The sequence below is a fragment of the Pogoniulus pusillus genome, chromosome 23 (genome assembly GCF_015220805.1).
Source record: "Pogoniulus pusillus isolate bPogPus1 chromosome 23, bPogPus1.pri, whole genome shotgun sequence".
Taxonomy (NCBI): domain Eukaryota; kingdom Metazoa; phylum Chordata; class Aves; order Piciformes; family Lybiidae; genus Pogoniulus; species Pogoniulus pusillus.
In genome coordinates this window covers 4,879,837-4,905,679 of record NC_087286.1, presented here as the reverse complement: position 1 = coordinate 4,905,679, position 25,843 = coordinate 4,879,837, and the positions used below count along the sequence as shown (strand labels likewise).

The 25,843-nt window shown below is 49.4% G+C and overlaps 4 protein-coding genes across 7 annotated transcripts in view; 2 read left to right on the top strand and 2 right to left on the bottom strand.

Moving 5' to 3' along the window:
- Nucleotides 1–819: 819 nt before the first annotated feature.
- Nucleotides 820–2,402, bottom strand: LOC135185795 (5-beta-cholestane-3-alpha,7-alpha-diol 12-alpha-hydroxylase). The gene has a single exon (XM_064162926.1). It carries the CDS (start codon nt 2,400–2,402, stop codon nt 870–872), a length of 1,533 nt encoding a protein of 510 aa, XP_064018996.1. The 3' UTR covers nt 820–869.
- A 2,463-nt stretch (nt 2,403–4,865) lies between these two features.
- ACKR2 (atypical chemokine receptor 2) lies at nt 4,866–5,893 on the bottom strand. Its single transcript, XM_064162273.1, has 2 exons — nt 5,838–5,893; nt 4,866–5,496 (listed from the first exon to the last, which is right to left on the bottom strand). Exons 1-2 carry the CDS (start codon nt 5,891–5,893, stop codon nt 4,866–4,868), a joined length of 687 nt encoding a protein of 228 aa, XP_064018343.1.
- A 7,912-nt stretch (nt 5,894–13,805) lies between these two features.
- On the top strand, nt 13,806–19,740 carry HIGD1A (HIG1 hypoxia inducible domain family member 1A). 2 transcript variants are annotated; one of them, XM_064162394.1, is made up of 4 exons: nt 13,806–13,905; nt 15,779–15,886; nt 17,846–17,980; nt 18,753–19,740. In XM_064162394.1, the coding sequence occupies exons 1-4, from the start codon at nt 13,863–13,865 to the stop codon at nt 18,800–18,802; spliced, it is 336 nt and encodes a 111-aa protein (XP_064018464.1). In that variant the 5' UTR covers nt 13,806–13,862; the 3' UTR covers nt 18,803–19,740. The 2 variants fall into 2 exon arrangements, with proteins under 2 accessions (XP_064018464.1, XP_064018463.1); XM_064162393.1 differs by lacking the exon at nt 13,806–13,905 and adding an exon at nt 15,177–15,254.
- A 1,883-nt stretch (nt 19,741–21,623) lies between these two features.
- Nucleotides 21,624–25,843, top strand: part of CCDC13 (coiled-coil domain containing 13) — a 35,612-nt gene continuing 31,392 nt past the window's right edge. For 2 of the 3 annotated variants that reach the window (XM_064162387.1, XM_064162386.1), the window contains exons 1-2: nt 21,624–21,711; nt 24,224–24,438. In XM_064162387.1, coding sequence (XP_064018457.1) covers nt 24,230–24,438 — 209 coding nt within the window. In that variant the 5' untranslated portion in view covers nt 21,624–21,711; nt 24,224–24,229. Of the gene's footprint in view, nt 21,712–24,223; nt 24,439–24,539; nt 24,841–25,843 lie in introns of those variants that run through there. The other variant, XM_064162388.1, reaches the window with a different exon arrangement.

Sequence of the window (25,843 nt, the reverse complement as noted above, 5' to 3'; positions counted from 1 at the left end):
TACTTCTCTCTTTTCCTCCCCAGATCACCTAATTCCCTTCTTTTCCCACTTTTGGTTCCTTCCCTAAATATCTTACCATAAACCCCACTTCCCCTGTATACTTTAAAATGTCCTCCCTTCATTCATAGCAGTGTCCCTTAATCCAGATGGTGATCCAGGGAGCTGCTGCCAATGACACATCTCGATGGGTCTTATTGTCAGGACCATGGGGCTGATATGGTTCCACAGGGACCGTTCTGGGAGGGACCCGAACAAAACACCCATCCCTTGGAAGCCCTTCATTTAGGTTCCTAACTGCCAATATAGAATCATAGAATCAACCAGGTTGGAAAAGACCTCCAAGCTCATCCAGTCCAACCTATCCCCCAGTCCTAGCCAATCAACTAGACCATGGCACTAAGTGCCTCATCCAGTCCCTCCTTGAGCACCTCCAGAGACCACAACTCCACCACCTCCCTGGGCAGCCCATTCCAATGCCAATCACTCTCTCTGCCAACAGCTTCCTCCTAACATCCAGCCTAGACCTCCCATGGCACAGCTTGGGACTGTGTCCCTGCGCTCCTCTGGGCTAATGCAGATATGCTTCTGGTGGGCTGATGGCCCCTGTGATTGCTCTAGAAGTAGCCTGCCTCCTGTCTCTGTGCTCCTTTGTGGGGGTGGAGATGAGCTTTTATCACATAACCCAAGGCCCCAATAACCAGAGAAGCAGAGAAGCAACACATGTGAAAGAGCTAAAGAGGAAAGCCACCATAACTGCTTGGCAAACAAGACCATATCAGTGCTGGCACTGCACAGATCAGAGACCCACAGGATGCCACCTTTATTGCACGGATAACGCCAAAGGACCACCACCAGAGGGACTTGCCAGATCAAAAGCGCAGGCGGTATCTGAAGCGAACATCGCGAACGGGCTGCATTGTGCCGAACCCCCAGCGGCTGGCGTCTATCGCTGGGATCTCCTCCTCTCTGTTGACCAGCTCCAGGTCGTAGTGACTCAGCATCAGGAAAGCAAACAGTTTAACTTCAGCGCTGGCAAAGAACCGCCCGGGACAGATGGATACTCCTGCCCCCCAGGGCATGCTGAAGTACTTCAACCTCTTCCCGTTTCTGTAGAACTCTTTCTTGGTGCCGTCTGGGTTTACAAAGCGATCATACTTAAATCTGTGAGGCTCAGGGTGGATGTCTGGGTTCATCTGCACGGAGAGATGTGGGAACAGAGCCACCCTGTCTCCCTTGCGGAGAGTGTACTCTGTCCCGCTGCCTGTCTTAAGGCTGATGTCCTGGAGGACAGCTCTGACCAGGATTGGGGCTGCAACCAACCTCAGGGTCTCCTCCAGAGCGCTATCCAGAAGAGGACAGAGGTTTAACATGTCTCCAGTGACATTCATCGGTGGGCTCCCTGGCTTCACTTCCTGGCCACTCTCCCTCGAGACTTTATCTATCTCATCCTTCACAGCCTTCATAGCTTCTGGATGCTTCATTAGATACAAGAGGAGCCAGAAGGCAGTCGGGCCAGTATTGCCCTGGGATGCCCAGAGGAGCATAAACATGAACCGATCCCGCATGTACTCGGGGACATCATTTTCTGCCAGAAGCTTGTCTTGATCAGTTATCCATCCACTGATATTGTCCTTCTGCCAGCAATTCTTCACAGACAGCACGCTCCAGAAGAGCCTCTTCAGCCGTTCAGCTTCTCTCTTGTCCGTGGGAGACAAGAGAGCATAGGCCAGGCGAGGGAAGAGGCGGTCGTACTTGCGGAACTCCTGGAACAGCCGGTTGGAGTGGATGCGATCTTGCTCGTCAGCTTCCTCCCTGCTAGCTGCCCCTTGATGTGGCTCAGTGCCATACAGAGCCAGGTAGCCAGCTCTGAAGACGATGTTGTAGCAGTAGTAGAAGAGGCTATCCTCTTGCCATGCACGCTTCTCCTCTCCTGAGCTCATGTGGAAAAGCATCAGCTTCTGGAAGTTGTCCATGGTGGCCTGTATCAAGACAGTGAGGCCATCTCCCATCAGATGCTTCACACTTGATGCATGAACTATGTCATGGCTGGCTTCGACAGGCTTGTAGCCAAAAACCTGCAGCACCAGCTTCAGTGCAAAAGTCTTGAAGTCCAGTTTGGATCGTGATTCCCTCACGATGGCTCCGAAGCAGAAGGGGTCCAACACAAAGGTGAAGTAGTAGCCTCCGAGCAGCACTGTGAAAATATCCCCGTGCTTTCTCTGCATGCCTTTCAGAAACTCTGAGCTGTCTCTTCTGAAATCCAGGGAATAACCCAGCCAGGGAATGGTTCCTTTGTCCAGAGGAGGTTCATTGGGTCTCCGTCTCCGAAATATGCCCAGCAGGTAGAGCCCACCAAGAAGTGATGCTGTCAAAGTACACAGGAGAATCACCCAGAGAGCCATGAGAGCTCTGCAAAACTCCAGGAGCTCAGGCTAGAGCAAGGTGGGGCAGGAATGTGCTTTTTATTCCTGCCCAGCAGGTGCTAGACAGACAGACAGACAGCTAACAACCTCTGTCCCAGCTGGCAGCAAACTTTTGCTCTATGGATGAGCAGGTAGAGGTTTTTAAGGTGGAACCACAGAGTTACAGAATGTTAGGTGTTGGAAGGGACCTCAAAAGATCATCTAGTCCAGTCCCCCTGCCAGAGCAGAAGGTCTGTTGGGATCAGTGTCAGGTATGCTGAAGCTGGAGTTACTGGGCTGCTGTGTAAGGTGGATGGGTTTTGCTGTGTGCTCTGCAGCAGCTTAAGGAAATTCCCTTCTCTGGGTGGCACAGAGCCCAGCTTTTGACAAAGAACATTCAGAGAATTTCACTCAGTGAATTCTGCCTTTCACTGATTCATAAAACCAACCAGTTTGGAAGAGACCTCCAAGCTCATCCAGTCCAACCTAGCACCCAGCCCTGTCCAGTCAACCAGATCATGGCACTAAGTGCCTCAGCCAGGCTTTGCTTCAACACCTCCAGGGACAGTGACTCCACCACCTCCCTGGGGAGCCCATTCCAATGCCAACCACTCTCTCTGGCAACAACTCTGGCAGACCTCACTGCTGTCTACAACTCCCTGAAGGGAGGCTGTAGCCAGGTGGGTTTGGTCTCTTCTCCCAGGCAAGCAGCAGCAGAAGAAGGGGACACAGTCTCAAGCTGTGCTGGGAGAGGTCTAGGCTGGATGTTAGTAGGAAGTTGTTGGCAGAGAGAGTGATTGGCATTGGAATGGGCTGCCCAGGGAGGTGGTGGAGTCACTGTCCCTGGAGGTGTTGAAGCAAAGCCTGGCTGAGGCACTTAGTGCCATGGTCTGGTTGATTGGCCAGGGCTGGGTGCTAGGTTGGACTGGATGAGCTTGGGAGGTCTCTTCCAACCTGCTTGATTCTATGATTGTTGTGAGCAGACACTGTGCTTACTCACAACCAGCCCCTTCATCCCCACTCCACTTCCTTCACCTTTGCCCTTCCCCTGAGCATCCCATCAAAAGTTTCACACAGTCCCATGAGTCCTCCTCTGTATGGATCACTATCTTCAGTTCTGCTTCCCAGATGCTCTCCTTTTCCACATTCCCTCCCAGTGACGTGACCTCTGGAGTGAAGGCCACATCATAGCATCAGATAAATATTTATTTTTGCCTATTATTATTATTAAGAAAAAAAAGTCAGAAGAGATCTTTTTCCTTTTTCCAAAGCCTCGTAGTTTTGCAAATATACTGCAGCAATAACTGGGAAGAAAAATAACAGCAGTCAAAACCAAATCCACCCTCCCACATCAACTCAAAGCCCTTCTCAGTCCAGTACCCTTGCCTAGCAATAAGACTAAGGTGCTGGATGTTTTTTCTTACATTATTAATCTTATTTGCACAGTTCTAGGCAGCTCTGGTGCTCAACAGGTTTCCAAGCTGGGAAGGGCCCATTTTAAGGTTCAAGAACTGAACAGTACCTTTAAATATAGGTCAGCAAACTATCTTTAAAGCTGCATTGGGTAACAAGGATTGGCTAAGAGCTCTTCTGCTTAAGGCTGTGCTCTCACTCTGCAATGTTACAAAGCCATTATTTGATGATGGGCTTCATGAACCTCTCTTATCTTGTCAAAACAGATCTGCAGGAATATTCCCATCATTGCTCTGCTGAGCCCATTTTTTTCCCCCTCCTCTTCACTGGTTCTTATTGGTTTGAACTCTGGCTGAGCAGACAGATCTCAAACCAGCTGCTGATCTTCAGCCCTCAGAAAGGTAGTTTCCTGCTCAGCAGACCTGTGTGGCACAGCTCATGGTTAACAAAGAAAGCCATCGCTGGTCAGACAATTCAGTTTAAATGTGTCTGCTTCCTCATGTAGTCTCTCCTGGTAGAAAAAGGAATGAGCCCATCTGAACACATCAACCTAGAAAACAGAGAAGCCAAGAGAAGCAAAGCCACCATTCAGTCAGGGCTTCTGGCCCACCCACCTGTGGCCTGATTGATGAGCATGGCAAACCCGCTCCTCACAAGATGGAGAGATAATGGGCTCACTCTCCTCCATCAGACCCTTTGGGATCTAGTAGGGAAAGATCTGCCCAAGCTTCAATCTGCCTTTTAAGGGGACAACTTCTAGCTGAAGCTTGCTCTTCACCCACCCAGATACTCCAGAGAGGAGCTGAGTTTCTTGCGCAAACATAAACCCAAGGCAATGCTTTTCTAATAGTTCCAGTTACAACAGAAACAAATCTCAAGTGTATGTTTTCAATCCCAGTGTGGAAAATCCTTTCCCTTGATGCTGACCCTACGATGGAATGTCGGCTTATCAGTGCTGGGAGCCCACACCAACTCCCCTGTACGGCCAGGACCAGTGAAGGTCAGCAACGAGGGCACAGATGTAACGTAAATAACGCAAGTATGGTGATACTAAATATTTGTGATACTCAGCATCTCTATGTCTGCTGCACATCTGCTGCCAGACTGGCTTGTCTCAGAGGGCTGGATGTCAAAGAAAGCTCTTCTCCTGCAAATGGCCTGAGGGATCTTCCATAAGTATAACCTGAAACGTTTCTTCACAAAAGCATAGAGCAAGGGGTTCAGACAGCAGTGGACAAAGGACAAACTCTCCGTCAGCTGCATGGCATAGTCCAACTGCCTACTGATTTCACAGCTCCTGATCACACCAACGTCTTGCAGGGAGTGGAGGACGAGAACAACGTTGTAAGGGGACCACAGGACAAAGAAGACACACACCAGAGTAAAGACTAAGCAGAGCACTCTCCTTGAGCCAGGCATGTGAGATGTGGTGAGGATGCAGGCGATGCGGGAATAGCAGAACATCATGAAGAGGAATGGAAGAAGAAAACCCAAGGTGTTTTGGATGACCCGAAAGACTACTTTCCAAACTAAGTGGTTCTGCCCATAATCCTGGGCACACGTGAGGGATTTGTTGTGGAGTTGCCTTGTGCTGGTGAAGAGGCCATCAGGAATGGCAAGTAGCAGGGAAAGAATCCATACCACCACCAAGATGAGGAGGGACTTCCTTTGTCTCATGGAGCTGCCAGGAGAGCAAGCATGAACTATCTGAAGATACATGTCCAGACTCATGCAGCTCACAAGAAAGACACCACTGTAGAAATTCATGGTGTACATGGCATTTAAAACAGGGCACAATATATCCCAGGTGACCCACTGAGAAATGTACAGAGCCCAAAAAGGAAGGGTTAATAGCAAGAGGAAGTCTGAAACCACCAAGTTCAGCAGATACACCTCTGTCATCTTCTTCTTCTTCTGGATGTGCATAATGAGGACAATAAACAGAAGGACATTGCCAGTCAAGCCAACCAGGAAGACCACAGTGTAAAAAGATGGCAAGAAGACTCTGCTGAAAGAGAGTACCTCTTCTTTTGTGCAGAGGCCATAGAGCAGGTAATCCTCCTCGCCCAAGTACTCATATGGGTAGTCACTTGAGCTGACAGCACCCAGCAGGATGTCAGCTGTTGGTGTTGCCACCTTTGAAGTTGAGTTTGACAAATGGCCACCTAAGAGCAAAAGGAAAGTGAAAGGAATCAAAATGTGGTTCTAATCCATGTGGGAGAAGCAAATATCACACCACAGAGGGGCTTCTTCTAGGTAATAGGTTTAAATTTCTCCTGAGAGTAGTTTTCTTGTGTTAAGTATTTTATGTCCCACACTCTTTGGTGCCTTTGCCTGTCTACACATACAGACAACCACAACAATTCTGGTCTCCTTACTCCCAATATATTACAACTCGAAAGCAAACAAGCACAGTCTCCTCTGACATAAGATACCACTTCCTCCTGAAACCACTGCAGGCTTTTGAGGAAGTTTCTGCTCTAATTTATGGGAAATCCAGCACCACTCCTCACTGTGAGCTGCTTTGGATTCAGCTATGTCACCAATGAGAAAGCAGTTCTTGCTGAAGCAGAATCAGCTGCTGGAACTACTCCCAGAGGTGAAATGCTGCTCCTGGTAGAACACTAAGCCCTCTTAGAGTCAATTCTAGGACATCAAGCCACAGGTTCTTGTAAAAGGTAAGTGGAAGATTCAGAATCATTGAATTGAGTCAAAGAATGATTTGGGTAAGAAGCGACCTCGAAGATCATCTGGTTCTAACCCTCCTGCCATGGGCAGAAGCATCTTCCAGTAGATCACGCAGCACAAAGTTTCATCTGAGGTACGGACATATAAGCACCAGAATCAACTCCAGAATCATAGAATCAACCAGGTTGGAAGTGACCTCCAAGATCATCCAGGCCAACCTAGCACCCAGCCCTGGCCAGTCAACCAGACCATGGCACTAAGTGCCTCAGCCAGGCTTTGCTTCAACACCTCCAGGGATGCTGACTCCACCACCTCCCTGGGCAGCCCATTCCAATGCCAATCACTCTCTCTGACAACAACTTCCTCCTAACAGCCAGCCTAGACCTCTCCTTGCACAACTTGAGACTGTGTCCCCTTCTTCTGTTGCTGCTTCCCTGGCAGAAGAGCCCAACCCCACCTGGCTACAACCTCCCTTCAGGCTGTCTACAACCTGTAGACAGCAATGAGGTCTGCCCTGAGCCTCCTCTTCTCCAGGCTGCACACCCCCAGCTCCCTCAGCCTCTCCTCACAGGGCTGTGCTCCAGGCCCCTCACCAGCTTCGTTGCCCTTCTCTGGACACCTTACAGCACCTCAACATCTCTCTTGAATTGAGGAGCCCAGAACTGGACACAGCACTCAAGGTGTGGCCTGACCAGTGCTGAGTAAAGGGGCAGAAGAACCTCCCTTGTCCTACTGGCCACACTGCTCCTGGTCCAGGCCAGGATGCCACTGGCTCTCTTCATCAGTTAGAGGTACATCAAGGTTAGAGGTACAGGTTTAGGTGGAAAGACAGTGCTGGAGCTGATCCTGCATGAGATGAGAGGAGGCTGATGGAGGAGAGTGATGTCTGTGCAGTTGGCTACTCCTCAGGACTGCAGAGTGGTGTCAGCATTTAGACAGCTGCAGCCCAGATGTCAGGAAACGGTGACTGATGTGGAAAGTTTCCTACTTCAGGAGTCTGATTTTCAGTAAGGAAAAGCCACAGAGAAGAACACTGCAATGGTTTCATTTTCCAAATCCCACCTACGTTGGGTGATGGCTGTCACTGAATAGCAGATCTTCTGCAGTAGGACATAGGACCTGCCTGACCCACCTCCTGTCAGTGAAGCTGTGGACATACCTGTTGTGGTCTCAGGTCTGAAATTGCTTAAGTACCCATCCCCAGCAGTTCCAGGCAGCTGAAAATAAAGGGAAAATTGAGTTGGGCTGGACTGAAATGTTTTCTTGCTGTCTCAGTTCTTCGAGTGCTGCAGTGCACTCCAGACAAAGCAGTCACAGAAAGCAGAGATCTGCCATAAAAAAAGATTTCTTTGGGGAATGAGGCTTTTGGTTATTTTCTTCCTTCTCTGTTTCATATTTTAGAGGAAATTCATCCTTAGCCCTATACAGGTCTGCCTGTGCACCTTCAAAAGGAAACTAAAGCAGCCCACCCTTCTGATCACAGCAACACCCTGCAAGACCCCTAAACACCTGCCCCACAGACAACCTCTGCACCCACATCCCCAAAAGTCTCAGTTCTGGGTCTCTCCCAGCACACTAAGACACCTTTTCTCCCTCTGCCCTGCCTTCCCCCCTTCCATATCAGGCTGGCACTGGCATTCACATTCCTATTCCATAGCTCACAGCAGAGACCTAATGCAATGTGGGCTGAGCTCAGAAATTAATCCCAAGCCTACCCAAGCCCTGGCTCACTTTCAAGAACAACAGGGACCCTCTCCAGGGTTTGTATGCAGCTTTGTCTACAAGCAAGAAGGAGAAAATGCACTTACAGGAGTTTCTTCTCCTGTTCCCATCCTCTTGCAGGCTTGAATCAGACTTTTAGGAACCTCTTTCACTTGTGTAAGAGGGTGGGCAGGAAATGTGAGCTATGTGACCTCCCTGGGTTTGTTTTGCTTTTCCTGGTGTGGATCAGTGAGTTACAGCACTGGAGGAATCATCTCTATGCTGTGTCTAAGCACATGTCCATCTACACCTACCCTCGGTGCCTGCACCCAGAGTTGGGCTTTCCCACTTGAGATGCCCACCAGGACCACAGTGCCTTCTGCCACAGGGTCCAGCACCCCACCTTCACCCCTCCTGCTCTTGTATAGCTCGTCAGGCACTGTGTTAGGCACAGCCTAGAGCCACTGGGACCAAGGACTCACCCCAGCACAAGGTGAAAATCACAGGTGGATCCTGTGACATGCACAGTCTGCATAGGGAGACCAACTGAAAAACAGTCTGCAATAGGATCTTCTGGGATGTACCAAACCAGGAGCACACAGACCAGTCCCCTGCTTAATCATTTCCTTTTGCCTTTCTCTCCATTTTCCCCTTGTGCACCTTGGTCCTTCCATTTTTCCACCCCTTCTTCTACCAAACAAGCAATCTAAGCCTAAACAAGCAATCTATCCCTAATTTATTTTCCCCTCTTATCTGAGTTTGCCACATCTCAACCCCAGAAATAGCAACAAGCTGCCTCTTATTGTTTTCTTAAAGCTTTTATTAATTGCCTGACAGATGGATATTAAGATGATGTCCACTCTGGCCACCTCCCAGCTCCCCAGCAGAAGGACTAAACCTTCTTGGTCTCTGCTCTGAAAGGCTTCAGGGCTGAGACCCAGATTTAAAATCTGTAGTTGTTCCAGGAATTCTGCATAAGTCATATGCTGCTTGGATGCTGCAGGATCCTCATCCCCTGTAAGAGCAGAAACAGCTGTGGCAGGGACACAGCCAGGGCTGGCAGTGCTGGCTGCTCCATGAAGGCAATCACATCTTTGCAAGTATAGAATCATTGAATCAAAAAAGTTGGAAGAGACCTCCAAGATCATCCAGTCCAACCTAGCACCCAGCCATGTCCAATCAACCAGACCATGGCACTAAGTGCCTCATTCAGTCCCATCCTGAACACCTCCAGGGATGGTGACTCCACCACCTCCCTGGGCAGCCCATTCCAATGCCAATCACTCTCTCTGGGAAGAACTTCCTCCTAACATCCAGCCTGGACCTCCCCTGCCACAACTTGAGGCTGTGTCCCCTTGTTATGTTGCTGGTTGCCTGACAGAAGAGCCCAACCCCACCTGGCTACAGCCTCCCTTCAGGTAGCTGTAGACAGCAATGAGATCTGCCCTAAGCCTCCTCTTCTGCAGGCTGCACACCCCCAGCTCCCTCAGTCTCTCCTCACAGGGCTGTGCTCCAGGCCCCTCCCCAGCCTTGTTGCCCTTCTCTGGACATGTTCCAGCACCTCAACATCTCTCCTGAATGGAGGAGCCCAGAACTGGACACAGCACTCAAGGTGTGGCCTGAGCAGTGCTGAGTACAGGGGCAGAATAACCTCCCTCATCCTACTGGCCACACTGTTCCTGGTACAGGCCAGGATGCCATTGACTCTGCTGCCCACCTGGGCACACTGCTGCCTCATGTTCAACTACTCTCTACCAGTACCCCCAGGTCCCTTTCTTCCTGTCTGCTCTCAGCCACCCTGTCCTCAGCTCCACACCCATTCTGCCCCATGGTAGGTGAATTCACAGAGAGAAAAGTTATTTTCACCCATTCCCATGCTTGTCACCCTCAGCTGAGGTACATGAGTGCCTGCCTTTAAAAGATAACCTATAACACAGAATATTTGAGCCAGCAGTGTGCTTAGGTAGCCAAAACCAACAGCATCCTGGCCTGTATCAGGAATAGTGTGGCCATCAGGAGTAGGGAGGTAGTTGTCCCTCTACTCAGCAGTGGAGAGGCTGCACATTGAGTACCATGTTTAGTTTGAGGCGCCTCACCACAAGAAGGCCATTGAGGTGCTGGAACATGTCCAGAGACAGGCAACCAAGGGAACTGGGATTGTTTAGTCTGGAGATGATGAGGCTGAGGGAAGACCTCATTGCTCTCTGTGACTCCCTGAAGGAGGCTGGAGGGAGGTGATGGTTGATCTCTTCTCCATAGCATCAGGTGATTGAGAGGAAAGAACCTGAAATTGTACCAGGGGAGGTTTAGGGTGGAGACTGAGGAAAAGTTCTTTGACTGCAAGAGTGGTCTGGCATTGGAGCAGGCTGACCAGGGAGGTGGCAGAGTCACTGTCCCTGGAGGTGTTCAAGAAGCACATGGACAGGGCATGTTGGGAACACGGATTAGTGGCTGTATAGGGTGAGTAGCCCTGAACCTGACCCTGGGTGGTCTTGACCACTCCCCAGGGGTGGGTCTGAACACCAGCAGGTGATGGTTAGCCCAGTCCCCTTTCCTGCCAAATAAAAGCAGGGGGGCTTCCTCTTTCTCTCTCTGCTCCTTGCATATCACCATTACCATCCTGGCTTCTCTTTGTTCCTGGCTTCCCTTTGGTTCACCACATGGCCATCACCCACGAGGCCGACAAAGCCATCACAACCAGGTTGTATTTATGCATTTTGCATTTGCTATTTTCCCTTCCCTAACCTTTTCTAACTTCCCTACTTCAGATACCTCTTTTAAGTTATTGTTAAACTTTTCTTGTTTAACTTCCAACTCGAGTGAGATTCATTTATTTGGGTGTGTTTATCCTTTCCTCTCTCCCTCTCCTCTTCTAATTCCTTTCATAGAGAAAGGAGGGGGAAGAGGGAAGGGCACTCTACAAATTGTTATTGGTTCTATCAAATTTGTCTCAGTCTCTGGAAATTTAAACTAGAATGGAGACAGTGGCCATGGTGGTGTTAGGTCTCAGGTTACACTTGATGATCTTAGTTGTTTCCAACTGAAACAACATGATCATTCTATGAATAAATATATATGTGCCACATCCACATCAGCAGGCAGCGAGAAGCTGCTGGTGAAGCTGAGACACCAGACAGCTGCAGGTGTCAGCAGATTCATTAGCCCAGCAATTACAATGAAGCAAGTTTTGGGGTTTAATTGAGTTTCTCCCTTGAAGCACGCATCGCTCAGAGCTGCAGGGAATTAAATGTACCTCTGAAAGCCACTGCAGAAGGTAGCCTCCACTGTCATTTATTAGGAGATCTTAACTCAATTTGGGTGCTGGTAATTGCAATGATTTTTTTTTCTTCTCAGACTCTGCAGAGCCCTAATGGCTTTGGCAATTAAAATAACCAAGTTAGATGTAAGGGGAAGCACATTTAAGGAGATACAGCAATACTAACAGTTATCTGAGCCACTTTTCTTTGTGCTGCCAAAAACGGTGCACAGCAGCAGCAGACCAGACCTGCCAGGAGCTCTGCTTCCCACCGTGCTCAGAGATGGGTGTGCTAGTTTGAAGCAGGCTATCACAGTATTATTAGGATTGGAAGAGACCTCACAGATCATCAAGTCCAACCCTTTACCACACAGCTCAAGGCCAGACCATGGCACCAAGTGCCACGTCCAGTCCTGCCTTGAACAGCTCCAGGGACGGCGACTCCACCACCTCCCCGGGCAGCCCATTCCAGTGTCCAATGACTCTCTCAGTGAAGAACTTTCTCCTCACCTCCAGCCTAAATTTCCCCTGGCACAGCCTGAGGCTGTGTCCTCTTGTTCTGGTGCTGGCCACCTGAGAGAAGAGAGCAACCTCCTCCTGGCCACAACCTCCCCTCAGGTAGTTGCAGACAGCAATGAGGTCTCCCCTGAGCCTCCTCTTCTCCAGGCTAACCAATCCCAGCTCCCTCAGCCTCTCCTCGTAGGGCTGTGCTCAAGGCCTCTCCCCAGCTGTGTGGCCCTTCTCTGGACACGCTCAAGCTTTGGTGAGAGAAAGCAGATAATTGGCTATGTAAGGAAAACATGGTTGTGTCTCTTCTCTCACAGTCCCCCTGAGAAGTATGGGAACAAGAAGTAAACATTAGATAACATTCTCCATTTTGTCTCTCACTCTGGTTTTGGCTTTAGACTGAGCAACATCTCATTAACCTCGCTGCCACTAACCTTCCTTCTTAACCTCTTGGCTGCAGCTCTGTTCTTTTCTCAGGATTGGGGTAAGGTTGAGAGGGGCAGGGGGAAGGTGCAGGGGCGGTTGAGAGCCCCTCCTGGGGACTCAGGTTTCTGGAGGGGAGTTGTGTTTCTGTATTACCTTTTACCTTGTCTATTTCTGTCTATAACTGTATCTACTGTAACTATCTGCTTGTATATTGTGCCAGCTGTAAATAAATAGCTTCATTTATATTCCCTGAGTCCAGCTGAGTTAGCTGGGGCATTTCTTAAAGTGTGTGTGGGGGGGCAGGTAACAGCCAAACCACCACAATGGGGAATCACAAACACTGGACCAAAGCCTCAAACCGGGCAGAGGTTTTTGGAAGAAAGGACTTTTCTTGGCTGTTTTGCTTTGATGAGCTGCTCACAGGTATAGGAAAAGGGTTTAGGCATCAAAAGGATCCCGGGGGGTGGTTTACAGAGCCACGTAATCTGTTAGAGAAGACACTCTGGGGTGAAACAAGTTGCCAAGTCCACCCAAAGGCTCTACATTTTGTGACTATCAGGTTATTCGTTCCCTGCCGTGCTTGGGAGAGGGAAAAACATCCATTTTCAGGCAGGGCTGCCAGTTTGGAGGGTTTCGGGTACATGCATGGGCTGCGGGCAGGGACTTCAGGCAGCGGCAGACGAGGGCTGTAGGCAGAGGCTGAGGGCAGAGGTTGCAGGCAGGGGCTGCGGGACATACTGGAGGCACAGGCTGCAGGCTAAGGGCAGAGGCTGTGCGCCCGGGCCGAGAGCAGAAGTTATGGCTTAGGGTTAGGCTGCAGGCAGCAACCGCAGCAGTCGCAAGCAAGGCGCTGGAACAGCGGGCCGAGGGCAGGTGCTGACACCAGGCCTCGCCTCACAGCGCTCCCTAGCGGCGGGGCGGGCCAGCAGCCGCCGCCACCTCCCCGTGACTCCGCGCCCGCCGCAATGCAGAGCCCCCGGCCGTGACGTCAAGGCGCACCCGTCCCGTCCCGCCCGCAGCAGTAGGCCGTGCCGGCGCCGCGCCCCGGTTCACTGGCGGCAGAGCGGCCGAGCTCTGCATTGGCTGCAGGCGCTGCCGCTCCCGGACTGACTGGCGGCAGAGCGGCCGAGCTCTGCATTGGCTGCAGGCGCCGCCGCGCCCCGGTTCACTGGCGGCAGAGCGGCCGAGCTCTGCATTGGCTGCAGGCGCCGCCGCGCCCCGGTTCACTGGCGGCAGAGCGGCCGAGCTCTGCATTGGCTGCAGGCGCTGCCGCTCCCGGACTGACTGGCGGCAGAGCGGCCGAGCTCTGCATTGGCTGCAGGCGCCGCCGCGCCCCGGTTGATTGGCTGCAGGCGCTGCCGCGCCGCACGCTGGGAGCTGTGGTTCCCCGGCCCGCCGCAGGCCGCCAGCGCCGGGGGGGCGGGGCGCACCCAGCCAATAAGGGCTGGGGGCGGGGCGAGGGGCGGCAGATGCCGGCCGGTACCGGGAGCGGGGAGCAGCAGCAGCAGCGTGGTGAGTGTTGGGCCTCTGCGGGAAGGGATCGGGGAGCCAGGAACGGAAGATCCTGGTGCCAGGGCGGGAGCTGAGGCTCAGGGAGGCAGCGATGGGGTGCGGAGGAGCACTGGGGGCAGGTCTAAAGGCAGAGGCTGTGGGTGGAGACGTTGGGGCCCGGTTTAGGGCAGAGGCCTTGTGTGGGGTGCGGGGACCTGGGCGTAGGATAGGGCAGAAGCACGATACGAGGTGCAGGAACCTGGGGTTGGGGTACGACATTAGCCCGGCGTAGAGTGCAGGGGGCAGGGCAGAAGCCTAGTGTGGGGACCTGGAGTAGGGCAAAAGGCCGGTGTGGGCTGTGGGAACCTGGAGTACGGCAGAGGCCTTAGGTGGAGTGTTTTTGACCTGGTGCTGGAGTAGGGCAGGGACCTGATGCGTGTCTGGTTAAGAGCAAGGCAGCCTGGTGGTGCTCTCGGTCACCTAATCAGGAGGGTCACTGGGACCTGTTGCTTTCCCACCATTTCCTCTGCCCTGTGCTCAGCCTGGCCTCTGCGACAGCTGAAGGTCACACAAACCTTTTACGATGGAGAAACTGATTCACTTCTCAGTATCTTGTATAAATCTCACCTTTGTCTGTCTCCACCTCTCCCAGTGACAGGACGTTCTCATGTTTCCATCTCCAAATGTCTCAGACTAAAGTATAATTTCTGTTTAGCAAATCAGAGTGATTGTAGCAGGCACAACCTAACTCTTTTGGCCTGCAGAGGAAATAACTTTGTATGTTCAGCTTACAAACCTCTCAGTTGGCTGCAGTGTGTGAGCCCAAAGTGCTGCGTAACCAAGGAATGCATCTTCCTTTGAACTATCTTTTGCTTGAGGTTAAATTAAATTCCTGGTTGTTTATTTTGAGATCTTGGACTAGTTCCATGTGAGCTGTATTTTGCTGCTGAGGGCGCTGATGGAACAATAGTGTTAAGAGACCTTTCTAGCAGAGGCCTTTCTGATGTTGCTAATTGTGCTGGCAGAAATGGGCATTAAAGGGTGATGCTTATGCTACATACTGGTCTTGGTGCAATCTGTGATGGGGACAGCAAGACAAGTTGGCAGGTTTTGGTGGTCTCACTGGTGGTGATAGCAGCTCAGTGAGCAGAGCCCTTCTCATGGATGTTGCTGGGTTGTTTTTTTTACCTTGGAGACAGGTGAGAAATGACCTCAGATGCAGTGGAAACTCTCTTCGTTCCCCTCATGCATCCCCACAAGAGTCTGCACCCGTCAAGGGCTCCAAGACTTGTTCCCACTCCTCAGCAGTGGCCATTTTATACTCTCTGTTCTCCAGCAGCAGTTTGAAACACGTTGGAGTGGTGGATGAGGTGAGATAGGCCACAGTAGGGACTACTGAAGTTGCCGGGTAGGGCTGACCTTCTGCAGCAGCTCCTGCTTTCCACTTCGAGGGCTTTGATTGCTGTTCTTGGCAGGCAGTGAAAGAGGAGGAACGAACTTTTCTGAGGTCAGAGCTGCTATTAGAGAAGAGCCTGTGAAAGCAAAGTGGTCTGGTGAAGGATGGTAGTCCTGAAAGGAAACACAGTTAGTGACCAAAACTTCTGGTGGCTTCTTGCTGCCTGTGAGCGTGGAGGGAGCACTGGGATGTGAAAGATAGCAAAAAATTTGTTGCTTTGCTACTTTTTGTGTCCTGTATGCAACAATCTTGCTTCCTGAGGCTTCACCCAAGTTAAATCATCCCTATGTAGCTCATCAGCTCGAGTCTAGCTGCTGTGGTTATACTTTACTGTGTGGGTGTTTGTCACTGGTGGAATATGAAAAATACTTTCTTTGTCTAAAAGTTGTCTTAACTTGGTGTTTCTAAAAGCTGAAGAGAGACTCTCTGCTTTCACAGCCACCATGTCGTCCGGCCAGGATTCTGTTTTCTCTGAGTATGAGTCTGATACCAGCCAGACCTCAAAGCTGTTAAAGAAATTTAAAGAGACACCATTTGTACCCATTGGTAAGTTGAAAGCTGAAGTGTGTTTTTTTTAGTCCTTCCTCTTCATGGGCAATAAACACCACTGCTGCTCACTGCTTTCTTATGAACAGGAAATCATTTTGAAATGACTTCCTTGTGCAGCTCCCTATGCAGTGCCAGCAGCACTCCTCCTGCCCGTATTGATGTTTGTTCTGCCTGAAACAGACAAATTAATGAGGGCTGTTATCTGAAATAGAAAACTCAGAACCTGGAATTGCCTCCCCTGAATCCAAACCAAACAAACCCTGATGACTGTTTAAGTGAGCTTAGGAAACACGTTCAGGTGATATTGTTGAGTGGTAAGGAACGTGTGTGGGAGCTCCTCTGCAGTGTAGTGATCCCATAGTTCCTAGTAACCACCATTCACAAGTGAATTTCAAGTTAACAAGGCAGACATACACAAAATACAACCCAACTGCTAAAAAGATCTCAATCTTTGCTGCCATCTCTTAATTTAAAATGTGGTTTTTTTAGTAGGCTTTATGATACCCCAGCTTGAGGCAGTTAAAGTTCTCAGTCTCTTTGCTGAGACCCCAAAAAAAGCTTCTGAGGAGAGCATAGGCTCAGTTGTGTTCCTCCTGAGAACGTGCTTCTGATCAGGAACTGACACAAGACATGTTTTGATTTCCAGTCACCTGAAATGAACTGCCCTGAGCATTTGCCAACAGATATCTGTCACTGGTGTCTGTGCTTACAGGACTTTGCCTTCCCGCTTACTAGGGCATATTACAAACTCCTCAAGTTTGGGCTCTTCTGAGTAGATTGCCAGAACTTACCTTTAGCTTGTGCTGGAGCTAGTCTGAAGGACCTAAACCTCTTAATTAGTGTTTGATAAAGGTAGCTTCATTAAAGGGATCATGCACCAGTGAAGTCAGGGCTCACAGATCCACAAGTGGAATTGGTAATCTTCCTGTTCAGGGAGACAAGCTAGCTGGGCTCCTGGCAGTAAGATATACAAACCACTTAAAAAGTGGCAGCCTGCTTTGAACTGTGTAAATAATCAGTGGATGGAATGTGCATTGCTCCTCTGTGCTCTGAGAGCAGCAATGTACACGTGCTGGCACAACGTTAGCTGTGTTAGATCTGTTGAAGGACCAGAAGTGAACTCTGTCCCTGTGAGAGAGACCTGGCTGAACCCCTGCCCCCACAGTTTAGGACAAGTCACATATGACTTGCCCTGTCACAGCAAAAGTTGGCCAGACTTGACAACACTCAAAATAGCAACCTCAGCAGGCCGGTGATTATGTTGGGGTGTGTCCACATGCTGAGGGTCTGAGCTTGGGTGTGAGCTTCTGCACAGGAAAGGGTGCAAGCAGTGCTTGTGCTGTCTGAAAAATAGCCAACAAGGTGACACCTTGAACTCCTGTTGTGGCCTTTTAACACTGGTGGAAATTTCTTGCTCTCCACTGCACTGACTTAGGCAAGAGACCATCTCACTCTCTACAACTACCTGAAAGGAGCTTGTAGCAAGATGGGCATTCATCTCTCAATTAACAAATGAAAGGATCAGAGGAAGCAGCTTTAGGTTGCACCAAGGGATGTTTCAGATGGATATTATGGAAAATTTATTCTGTGCATCTGGTGCCAAGCACAGGAAGAGCCTGCCCAGGGCAGTGGTGCAATCATCATTCTTGGAGGTATTTAAAAACCGTGTAGAAGTGGTGCTGAGGAACATGGTTTAGTGGTGACCTTGCAGTGCTGGGTTAACAGTTGCACTCCATGATCATGACAGTCCTTTACAACCTAAATGGTTCTATAATTCTGTGATGAAATGAGATGGCACTGAAATGGAAACAGGAGAGAGGGCACAACTTGCCATCTATACACAAACAGAGCAGTTACACCAAAACATGACTGATCCCAGGTTAGTTTAAGTGGATCATGTCACACATTTCAGTAACATGGATCTTGACTCAGAAGGAGGCTTCCCTTGTCTTACAGGAATGGCTGGCTTCACCTTGGTGGTTGGCTACGGGCTGTACAGACTGAAGCACAGAGGCCAGTTGAAAATGTCACTTCACTTGATTCACACACGTGTGGCAGCCCAGGGGTTTGCTGTGGGAGCCTTAACAATTGGTATGTATCAAACAGGAAACTCCCCAGCACTAGTGAATCACAGGGAACCTCTCCCATCTCTTCTCCTGGTGGGTAATACAGTGGGCATGAAATATCCCTGAGGTGCAGGTGTTCAGGCCATTATATTTCAGGCTGGTTATGGTGGTGACTGGTGTTTGCTGAGGCTTTCTAGAGTAACATGATGTTTAAGTAGATCTATTTAATGTTAACCTGTAACTTTGAGAGAAGAAGCTGCCACTTTTAAACACAGGTATGTGAGGTCCTGCAGGTGTTCAAATTAGAGGCAAAGGAAATAAAGACTGATTTTAATACTTTCCCTTGTAAATGTGTTGCTGTTTAATGCATTAGAAAATCAGCTTGTGTAGACTGTGGTATTATATGTTTTAGAGATATTTTCAGGGCTAGAATTGTCCTTGAATGTCCTGAGTGATTTGTACATCTCAGTTACCCCTAAGTATTGCAGCTGTGTCTGTGTGTAAATGTATACTCCATGGAACACTGGTTTTACCTTTCTTTTATTCCTAGAGGATGCACCAGAAAAGCTTGACTTTGGCTGCAAGGCAAACTAGAATTGACTTGGGAATCTGCATTTTCATGCACAGTACATTTTCCAACCCATTTTTGCTGTGTATGAAAAATACACATTAAAAGATACACCAAAAGAGGAGAGGACATGTTACTGATGAGGCTACCACTAATTATTCACATGTTGAAACTCATTATTTCCTATTTAACCTATCTTTCTAATCGTGCTTGTCTTTGTGTCTTGTAGGTGTGCTCTATTCAATGTTCCGAGAGCACATCATGAAGCCCAAGGAGTAACTGAGAGCTGATTGAAATCCCTGTCCTGGTGGTCACCTGTGTACTGCAGCTGCAAACCTCATATCGAGGGCTTCTTGAGGGGGAAAAAAAAATGACACATTTATTAGCAAATTGCCCTATTTTTGTGGATGGTACACTGCCTTGAAGCTGGCAGCCTAAATGATTGTGCCCTGTGGGAGCGGGTATCAGGGTTTGGGTCTTTTTGCATCGGCACAATCCTATCACAGTTTTAAGCTATTATAGTAGAATTCAATCCCTTTATCTTCCTCTCAGCTCAGTCCTAAAATTGATGACTTCTTTTACTGCCGTTGCCCAAAACCACAAAGTCTGAACTAGCTTCTGTCAGGCCCTGGGGAGACCATTAAGGCCACGCCTGTAAGATAATGTTGTGAAGGCTTTGCTGTTATTTTCTATTCTGTATATTTGTCAGCCTCTGGCTTTGTAATTTAGAAGCTTCCAGTAGCACTAAATGACTTCTAAAATATTGACAGATAGAAACATCTATTTTTTTTTAATTTAAGGTGTTTTGCAGCTATTTAAATGTTATATTTATTCCTTGTTAGTGAAGACACAGGCTCTCTATTTTTACTATAGATTTTCACAGACTCTTGGATGACTCTACTTTGTAACTTTTATTTACGGTGTTCTTCTGAACAACATTTAAATGTAACATTTAAAATACATATTGTGAAAACTAAAATCTGTCTTTGGTGTTCTAATGCTTTTAGTTCAAGTATGCAATCCAGCTCTGACTTCTGTGATGTCATTCCCCGTGGAAATTTAAAACCATTTGATTCAAGAAGCCCCTGTCCACTTGATGAGGTGTTGAAGCCCTTTCTCTGTAAATTGCCACTATTGATTTACACTCAAACCCCTTGTGTCTCCAACAGCAGTCACAAAAATAAATGTGTTAATAAAGCCTATTTGTAAAAACCTTATTTTCTCTCCTATTAGCTTGCATTCTATGGTGACAGTATGATGTCTCTTTGGAATAATTACCACAAGGTAACATACTGCACCTCTCTGACACTGTACAGAGCAGTGGGATATGAAATCAGAATGTGTGAGCACTGCAGACAGTAGGTGCTTGGCCATGGATCTGTTGGGCAGGTCTTCCCTTCTGCATGCAGCCTCCTGAATTAGAATCATAGGATAGTCTAGGTTGGAAGGGACCTCAAGGATCATCCAGCTGGGCAGGGACACCTCCCACTAGAACAGGTTGCTCAAGGCCTCATCCAACCTGGCCTTAAACACCTTCAGGGAGGAAGCAGCCACAACCTCCCTGGGCAACCTGTGCCAGTGTTTTGCCACCCTCACTGGAAAGAACTTTCTCCTAACATCTAGTCTAAATCTCCCCTCTGCCAGTTTAAACCCATTACCCCTTGTCCTGTCATTACAAGACCTTGTCAATAGTCCCTCCCCAGGCTTTCTGTAGGCCCCTTCAGATTGTAGAAGGCCACTATAAGGTCTCCTATAATCTTTCTCTTCTCCAGACTGAAGAGCCCTGACTCTTGTACTCTCTTCTCATAGCAGAGGTGCTCCAGCTGTCTGATCACACAATGTTTTTTGTTAGAAGTGACCTTTAAAGGTCATCTACTCCAGCCCCTCTCCAGTCTGCAGGAACATCTTCAACTAGAGCAGTTTGCTCAGAACCTAAACCAACCTGACCTGGAATGGTTCTAGAGAGAAAGCTTCTACCACCTTCATGGGCAACCTGGGGCAGTGTTCCATCACCTTCAGTGTAAAAATGTCTTCACAGTATCACAATATCACAGTATCACCAAGGTTGGAAGAGACCTCATAGATCACCAAGTCCAACCCTTTACCACAGAGCTCAAGGCCAGACCATGGCACCAAGTGCCACGTCCAGTCCTGCCTTGAACAGCTCCAGGGACGGCGACTCCACCACCTCCCCGGGCAGCCCATTCCAGTGTCCAATGACTCTCTCAGGGAAGAACTTTCTCCTCACCTCCAGCCTAAATCTCCCCTGGTGCAGCCTGAGGCTGTGTCCCCTCGTTCTGGTGCTGGCCACCTGAGAGAAGAGAGCAACCTCCTCCTGGCCACAACCACCCCTCAGGTAGTTGTAGACAGCAATGAGGTCTCCCCTGAGCCTCCTCTTCTCCAGGCTAACCAATCCCAGCTCCCTCAGCCTCTCCTCGTAGGGCTTGTGCTCGAGGTTTTGTTTCTATGCAGGTAAAATCTCCCTTTTCAGTCTAAAACCAGCACTTGTCCATCACAACAGCATCTGCTAAAAGCCACCTGAGCCAGATTCTGTGGTCCTGCTCTGGCAAGGGGGTTGGACTCGATGATGTGTGGGGGTCCCCTCCAACCTCTATGCCTGTGTGTGCCTCTGTCTCCACCTTCCTTACAGCTCCTTTAAATACTAAAACCCAGCCGTAAGGTCTCCTTGGAGCCTTTTCTTCTCCAGGCCGAACAACAACAAAACCAACGAGCACCTAAGCGCGGGCAGCGCGGCAGGAAAGGGCACTCCGGGCCGGTGCCGTCCTGCTGCCCCTCGCTGCTCTCACCGGTGTGCAGCTGCAGAGGGCATGAGGAGCCGCCCTTGCCCCGCACAGAGCCCCCTTCCCTCTCCCTGCCCAACTCCTCCCCGGAGCTCTGTTGGCAGCACCCGCGGGGCCGGCTGGGCTGTCCGCGGGCAGGGGAAGGCGCTGCCGGGCTGGAGCTGCCGGGCTGGAGCTGCCGGCGGCGGCGCTGCCGGGCTGGAGCTGCCGCGGAGCGGGGCCGAGGGAACGGCGCATGCGCGGCCCTGCCCTTCCCCTGCCCTTGCAGCTGTTGCCGTGGGAACCGCGTCGGCCTCTGGCCGGGCCCTTAGTGGGACCGGCAACCGGCAGGAAAGGGCGGCTGGGGCCATGCTCCCGTTGCCCTTGAGGCCCGGGAAGGCTGTTTCGGTAGGCTGGGGGAGTGGGTGAGCCGCAGGCTTGAGGGCCCGAGGGAAGGGGAAGCTGTGCGGCCCGGGCAGGCCGCAGGCAGGGCGGGCGTTGGAGGCGAGGCGAGGCGAGGGAACCCTCCTCTCCCCACGCAGTTCCGTGCAGATCCCTCTGTGCCTAGTTTGGAGTGGGTGCCTGTTACAGAAGGGTCCAAGGAGACCCTGCTGCCGAGCCTTGAGGCTCAGACCGGACCCCTTGTCTGAACTAACTCTCAGAGGGGAGACCAGGTGTGACTGGCGCCAGTCATCCTTCCAGGCTGTAAAGAAGAGTTTGGACTCCAGGTTTTGCCGCAGAGTCAATTTATTTCAGCTCAGACTGTGTGCCTCTGGAGAGGGACCCTGAACAAAGGCATTCCTGAGCAATTAGCCCCTAAAAATCTAGGTTCTCCACCCCTCGGCCACAACAACCCCAAGCAGCGCTACAGGCTGGGGACTGAGTGGCTGGAAAGCAGCCAGGAGGAAAGGGACCTGGGGGTACTGATAGATAGCAGCTGAAGCTGAGGCAGCAGTGTGCCCAGGTGGCCAAGAGAGCCAATGGCATCCTGGGCTGCATCAGCACTGTGGCCAGCAGGACGAGGGAGATTATTCTGCCCCTGGACTCAGCACTGCTCAGGCCACACCTTGAGTGCTGTGTCCAGTTCTGGGCCTCTCAATTCAAGAGAGATGTTGAGGTGCTGGAAGGTGTCCAGAGAAGGGCAACAAAGCTGGTGAGGGGCCTGGAACACAAACCCTGTGAGGAGAGGCTGAAGGAGCTGGGAGTGTTTAGCCCAGAGAAGAGGAGGCTCAGGGCAGACCTCATTGCTGCCTACAGCTACCCAAAGGGAGGTTGTAGCCAGGTGGGGTTGGGCTCTTCTCCCAGGCAACCACCGAGAGAACAAGGGGACACAGTCTTAAGTTGTGCCAGGGTAGGTCTAGGCTGGATGTTAGGAGGAAGTTCTTCACAGAGAGAGTGATTGGCATTGGAATGAGCTGCCCAGGGAGGTGGTGGAGGCACTGTCCCTGGAGGTGTTGAAGCAAAGCCTGGATGAGGCACTTAGTGCCATGGTCTGGTTGACTGGCTAGGGCTGGGTGCTAGGTTGGCCTGGCTGAGCTTGGAGGTCTCTTCCAACCTGGTTGATTCTATGGTTCTAGGTTCTCCACCCGTCACACAATACTTCAGTGCAATATTAATATAGGAGTCTGAGGTCTTCTTGTTCTTCATATAAATCCTTTTTTCTGTCTCCAGGCTGGTTATTATTGCCCTTATCTTGAGGGTGCAGCTCCTGCTGAGAGCTTGGCTAGCTTTTCACAGGATGCAGGACCTGAAAGCCTCCCAGAGTTCAGCTGCAGTTCACTGCTTGTGGCCGAAGGCTTCAGCAGAGCTGCTCAGGCTAAGCAAGTTACTCATGCTAATCAAGGCAAAACAAGGTTACATTTAAACCTCATTTTAAGCAATTATGAAATTAATACTGGTATTATACAAGCAAATTATTTTAATCCCTAACAGTGCTCTGGTAGGCTAGAGGGCTGAAGGCTGTCCCCAAGCCATCACTCGTAGGCACGAGGTCTGTGGGCTCTGCAGAGGCACTGAACTCTGCTCTTTGCTCTCTTTAGTCCTTAATGCAGTCCTTAGTGTCCAGAGGTGAAGCTGCTGGCAGGGTTTCTCTGTCCATAGAGGTACAAAGGGACACAGGGTGTATGGCTCTTTATCAGGGTGATCACTGCCTTAGTGCAGGAAAGGTCCTGTAGTACTTACTCACTAGAGGGTGTTCCTTTCAAAATGTTAGTAATTGTTTTTCCTGGGCCAATGGTGCACTGAGTTTTTTACTGATGGTAAATGTCAAACAGAAGGTGAAGGAGGTGGAACACATCAGAAAACAGATGGTCTTTAGTCATCCTAAGTAAAGCTGTAGACATTTAAATAAGCAGCAATATTATCACTTTAAAGTTATCACTTAATGCTTAGAAATTTAGGGGAAAGAGAGAAGCTGCACTCTTGGTGTCTACTGCCCATATGGAGCATTAGGATAAACAGATCTTTCTTCCTCTGTCAGTCCCATGTCAAAAAAGGGAGGAGATCTGCATCTTTCCTTGCACCGTGGGAAGGAAGCCTGAAGAGCTGCAAATAGACTATGTTCCCTTTAGTCGATGTAATGTTGCCATGTTCACTTGGATTTGACCCCAATTTGCTCTTCTGTAGAATTGTTTATTTAAACAGGTCTGTTTAAACCATTTTAAAATATTGCTTTTAGAATGCTGGAGTGAAAAAGACCCAAGAACATTCTGAAGACTGGAAGCTGTTTATGGGAAAAGGCATTTGAAGCAAGGCAGTAGGGCTGAAGAGCACAGTGACTGAGAGGAGGAGGTGGAAGGGGAGACCTTAGAGAGGTCAGGGAGGAAAAACTGAGAAACAGCTGCTAGAAAAGGATGTTTTTCAAAGCAACATTGATCTCTGCTCTCTGACAATTTTTATTTTCTTCTTGTTATGCTTTTAGTAAACAATGGAGTCAGACATAAAAGTGAATGAATATTTTAAAAGCCAATTTAAGGCTTATCAAGAGCAACAGCAAAAGCGTCTGCAAAGCCTAATGGAGAGGAAGAAAGAAAAGCAAAACAGTGATAATGGCAATGCAAAGGAAGCTTTCAGAATCCCAAATGATCTAAACCTGTTTGAAACAGAACAACCTGTAAGTGAAGATGACAGCAAAAGGTAAAGGCACAGCAGCAGCACCACTGAGGTGACTCCCAGGTTTTGTTTAGGCAAGTGCTTAGCTGACATTTCTGTCTGTTTGCTTCTTTCTGTAGCTTTATGCCCTCTCTGTTGTGTCTGTAAGATTAAGAGATTCTCCCCATCACATGGAGAAGCTGTAACAGCTTTAGGAAAGACACCTGAATTTCGGTCTGCTCATAAGCTTCATCTGGCTGACTTCCTGTAGCTGAGCCACTTGGGTGGAACCTGCTACCTCCTTTGCAATGTGTAGTCACTCTGGGGTGAGATGGAGAAGCTTCTCAGAGGAAACTCTATCTCTGTTCAGTCAGGATTTCTGCCATTCTGCTCTAAGTGATTTTTCATGAGATTTGGAAGACAACTGAGGAACACATCACTGATCAGGTGTGTTAAAAGATTAGAACCTTTTTTCATGTTATTTAACTATAAAAAAAATCTTTTTGGCTATCTGCATCTCTAATGAGATCTGCAGAGTTTTGTGGCTCGTTTCTGTGAGTGGTACATGTGGGAATAACTTGTTTTTGCCTTTTTCCTGCCCAGACTGCTGCTTGCTTTCTTCTCCTTTGTAAACAGCTGCCTTTGATCTCCCTTTGATTTCAGCTTTGAAACAGAAGTGCACTTTTTAATTATGGATTATGAATCCATAAATTAACTGTGCTGTTTGTGACAGTGCTTTGAGAGGTCATTAATGGTGACATGTACATGTGGAGCATGCATTTTAAAAGCTCCAAAGTCCACCTGGAGCAGAAAGGTTGCTAAAAGTTTTGAACAGAAAAGATTTAGGTGACTGTTGAGAGAGGTGATTTGTCTGGCTGTGAATATGTCCATAGCCACAGGGATATACTGTAACATCTAGGCTGATATCATCCAAGCTACCTACTTCTGTTGTAGTCTGGAGCAATCAGTCCAAAGAGATGGGACACTATGACAGATTAAGTCACCAAAATGTAGACCTCCAGAATCAGTCACACTGTAGATAATAAGACTCTAGGGGTCAGTTCTGAGGTGTCTAATGATATCTCAGGTTCTGTAGTGGGTCAGGAACTCCCATGTGGGAATGACAGGCACACTACAGGCCACATGCACCCTTCAGCAGCAGCTAGGGGATGGGTGAGCAGCCCAAATGGCACCTGTATGTAGGTATCTGAACTGAGTCTCATCAGCAGCATGTTTAGTGGCAGTTAGAGAAGTGATTCGTGTCACCCTAAGTTGGCAGCTGATCTGTAGGCAGTGCTGGGTGCATTGACAGGACCTCCTCAGATATTTTTGGTGTACATTTTGATTGCTGATCACAGAGAGACACCTGTCTTGGTATGGAGTGGGACCTTAGCTTGAAACTCAGATGAAGAAACTTCATCTGAAGAAACTCATAAGCAAGTGAAATGAG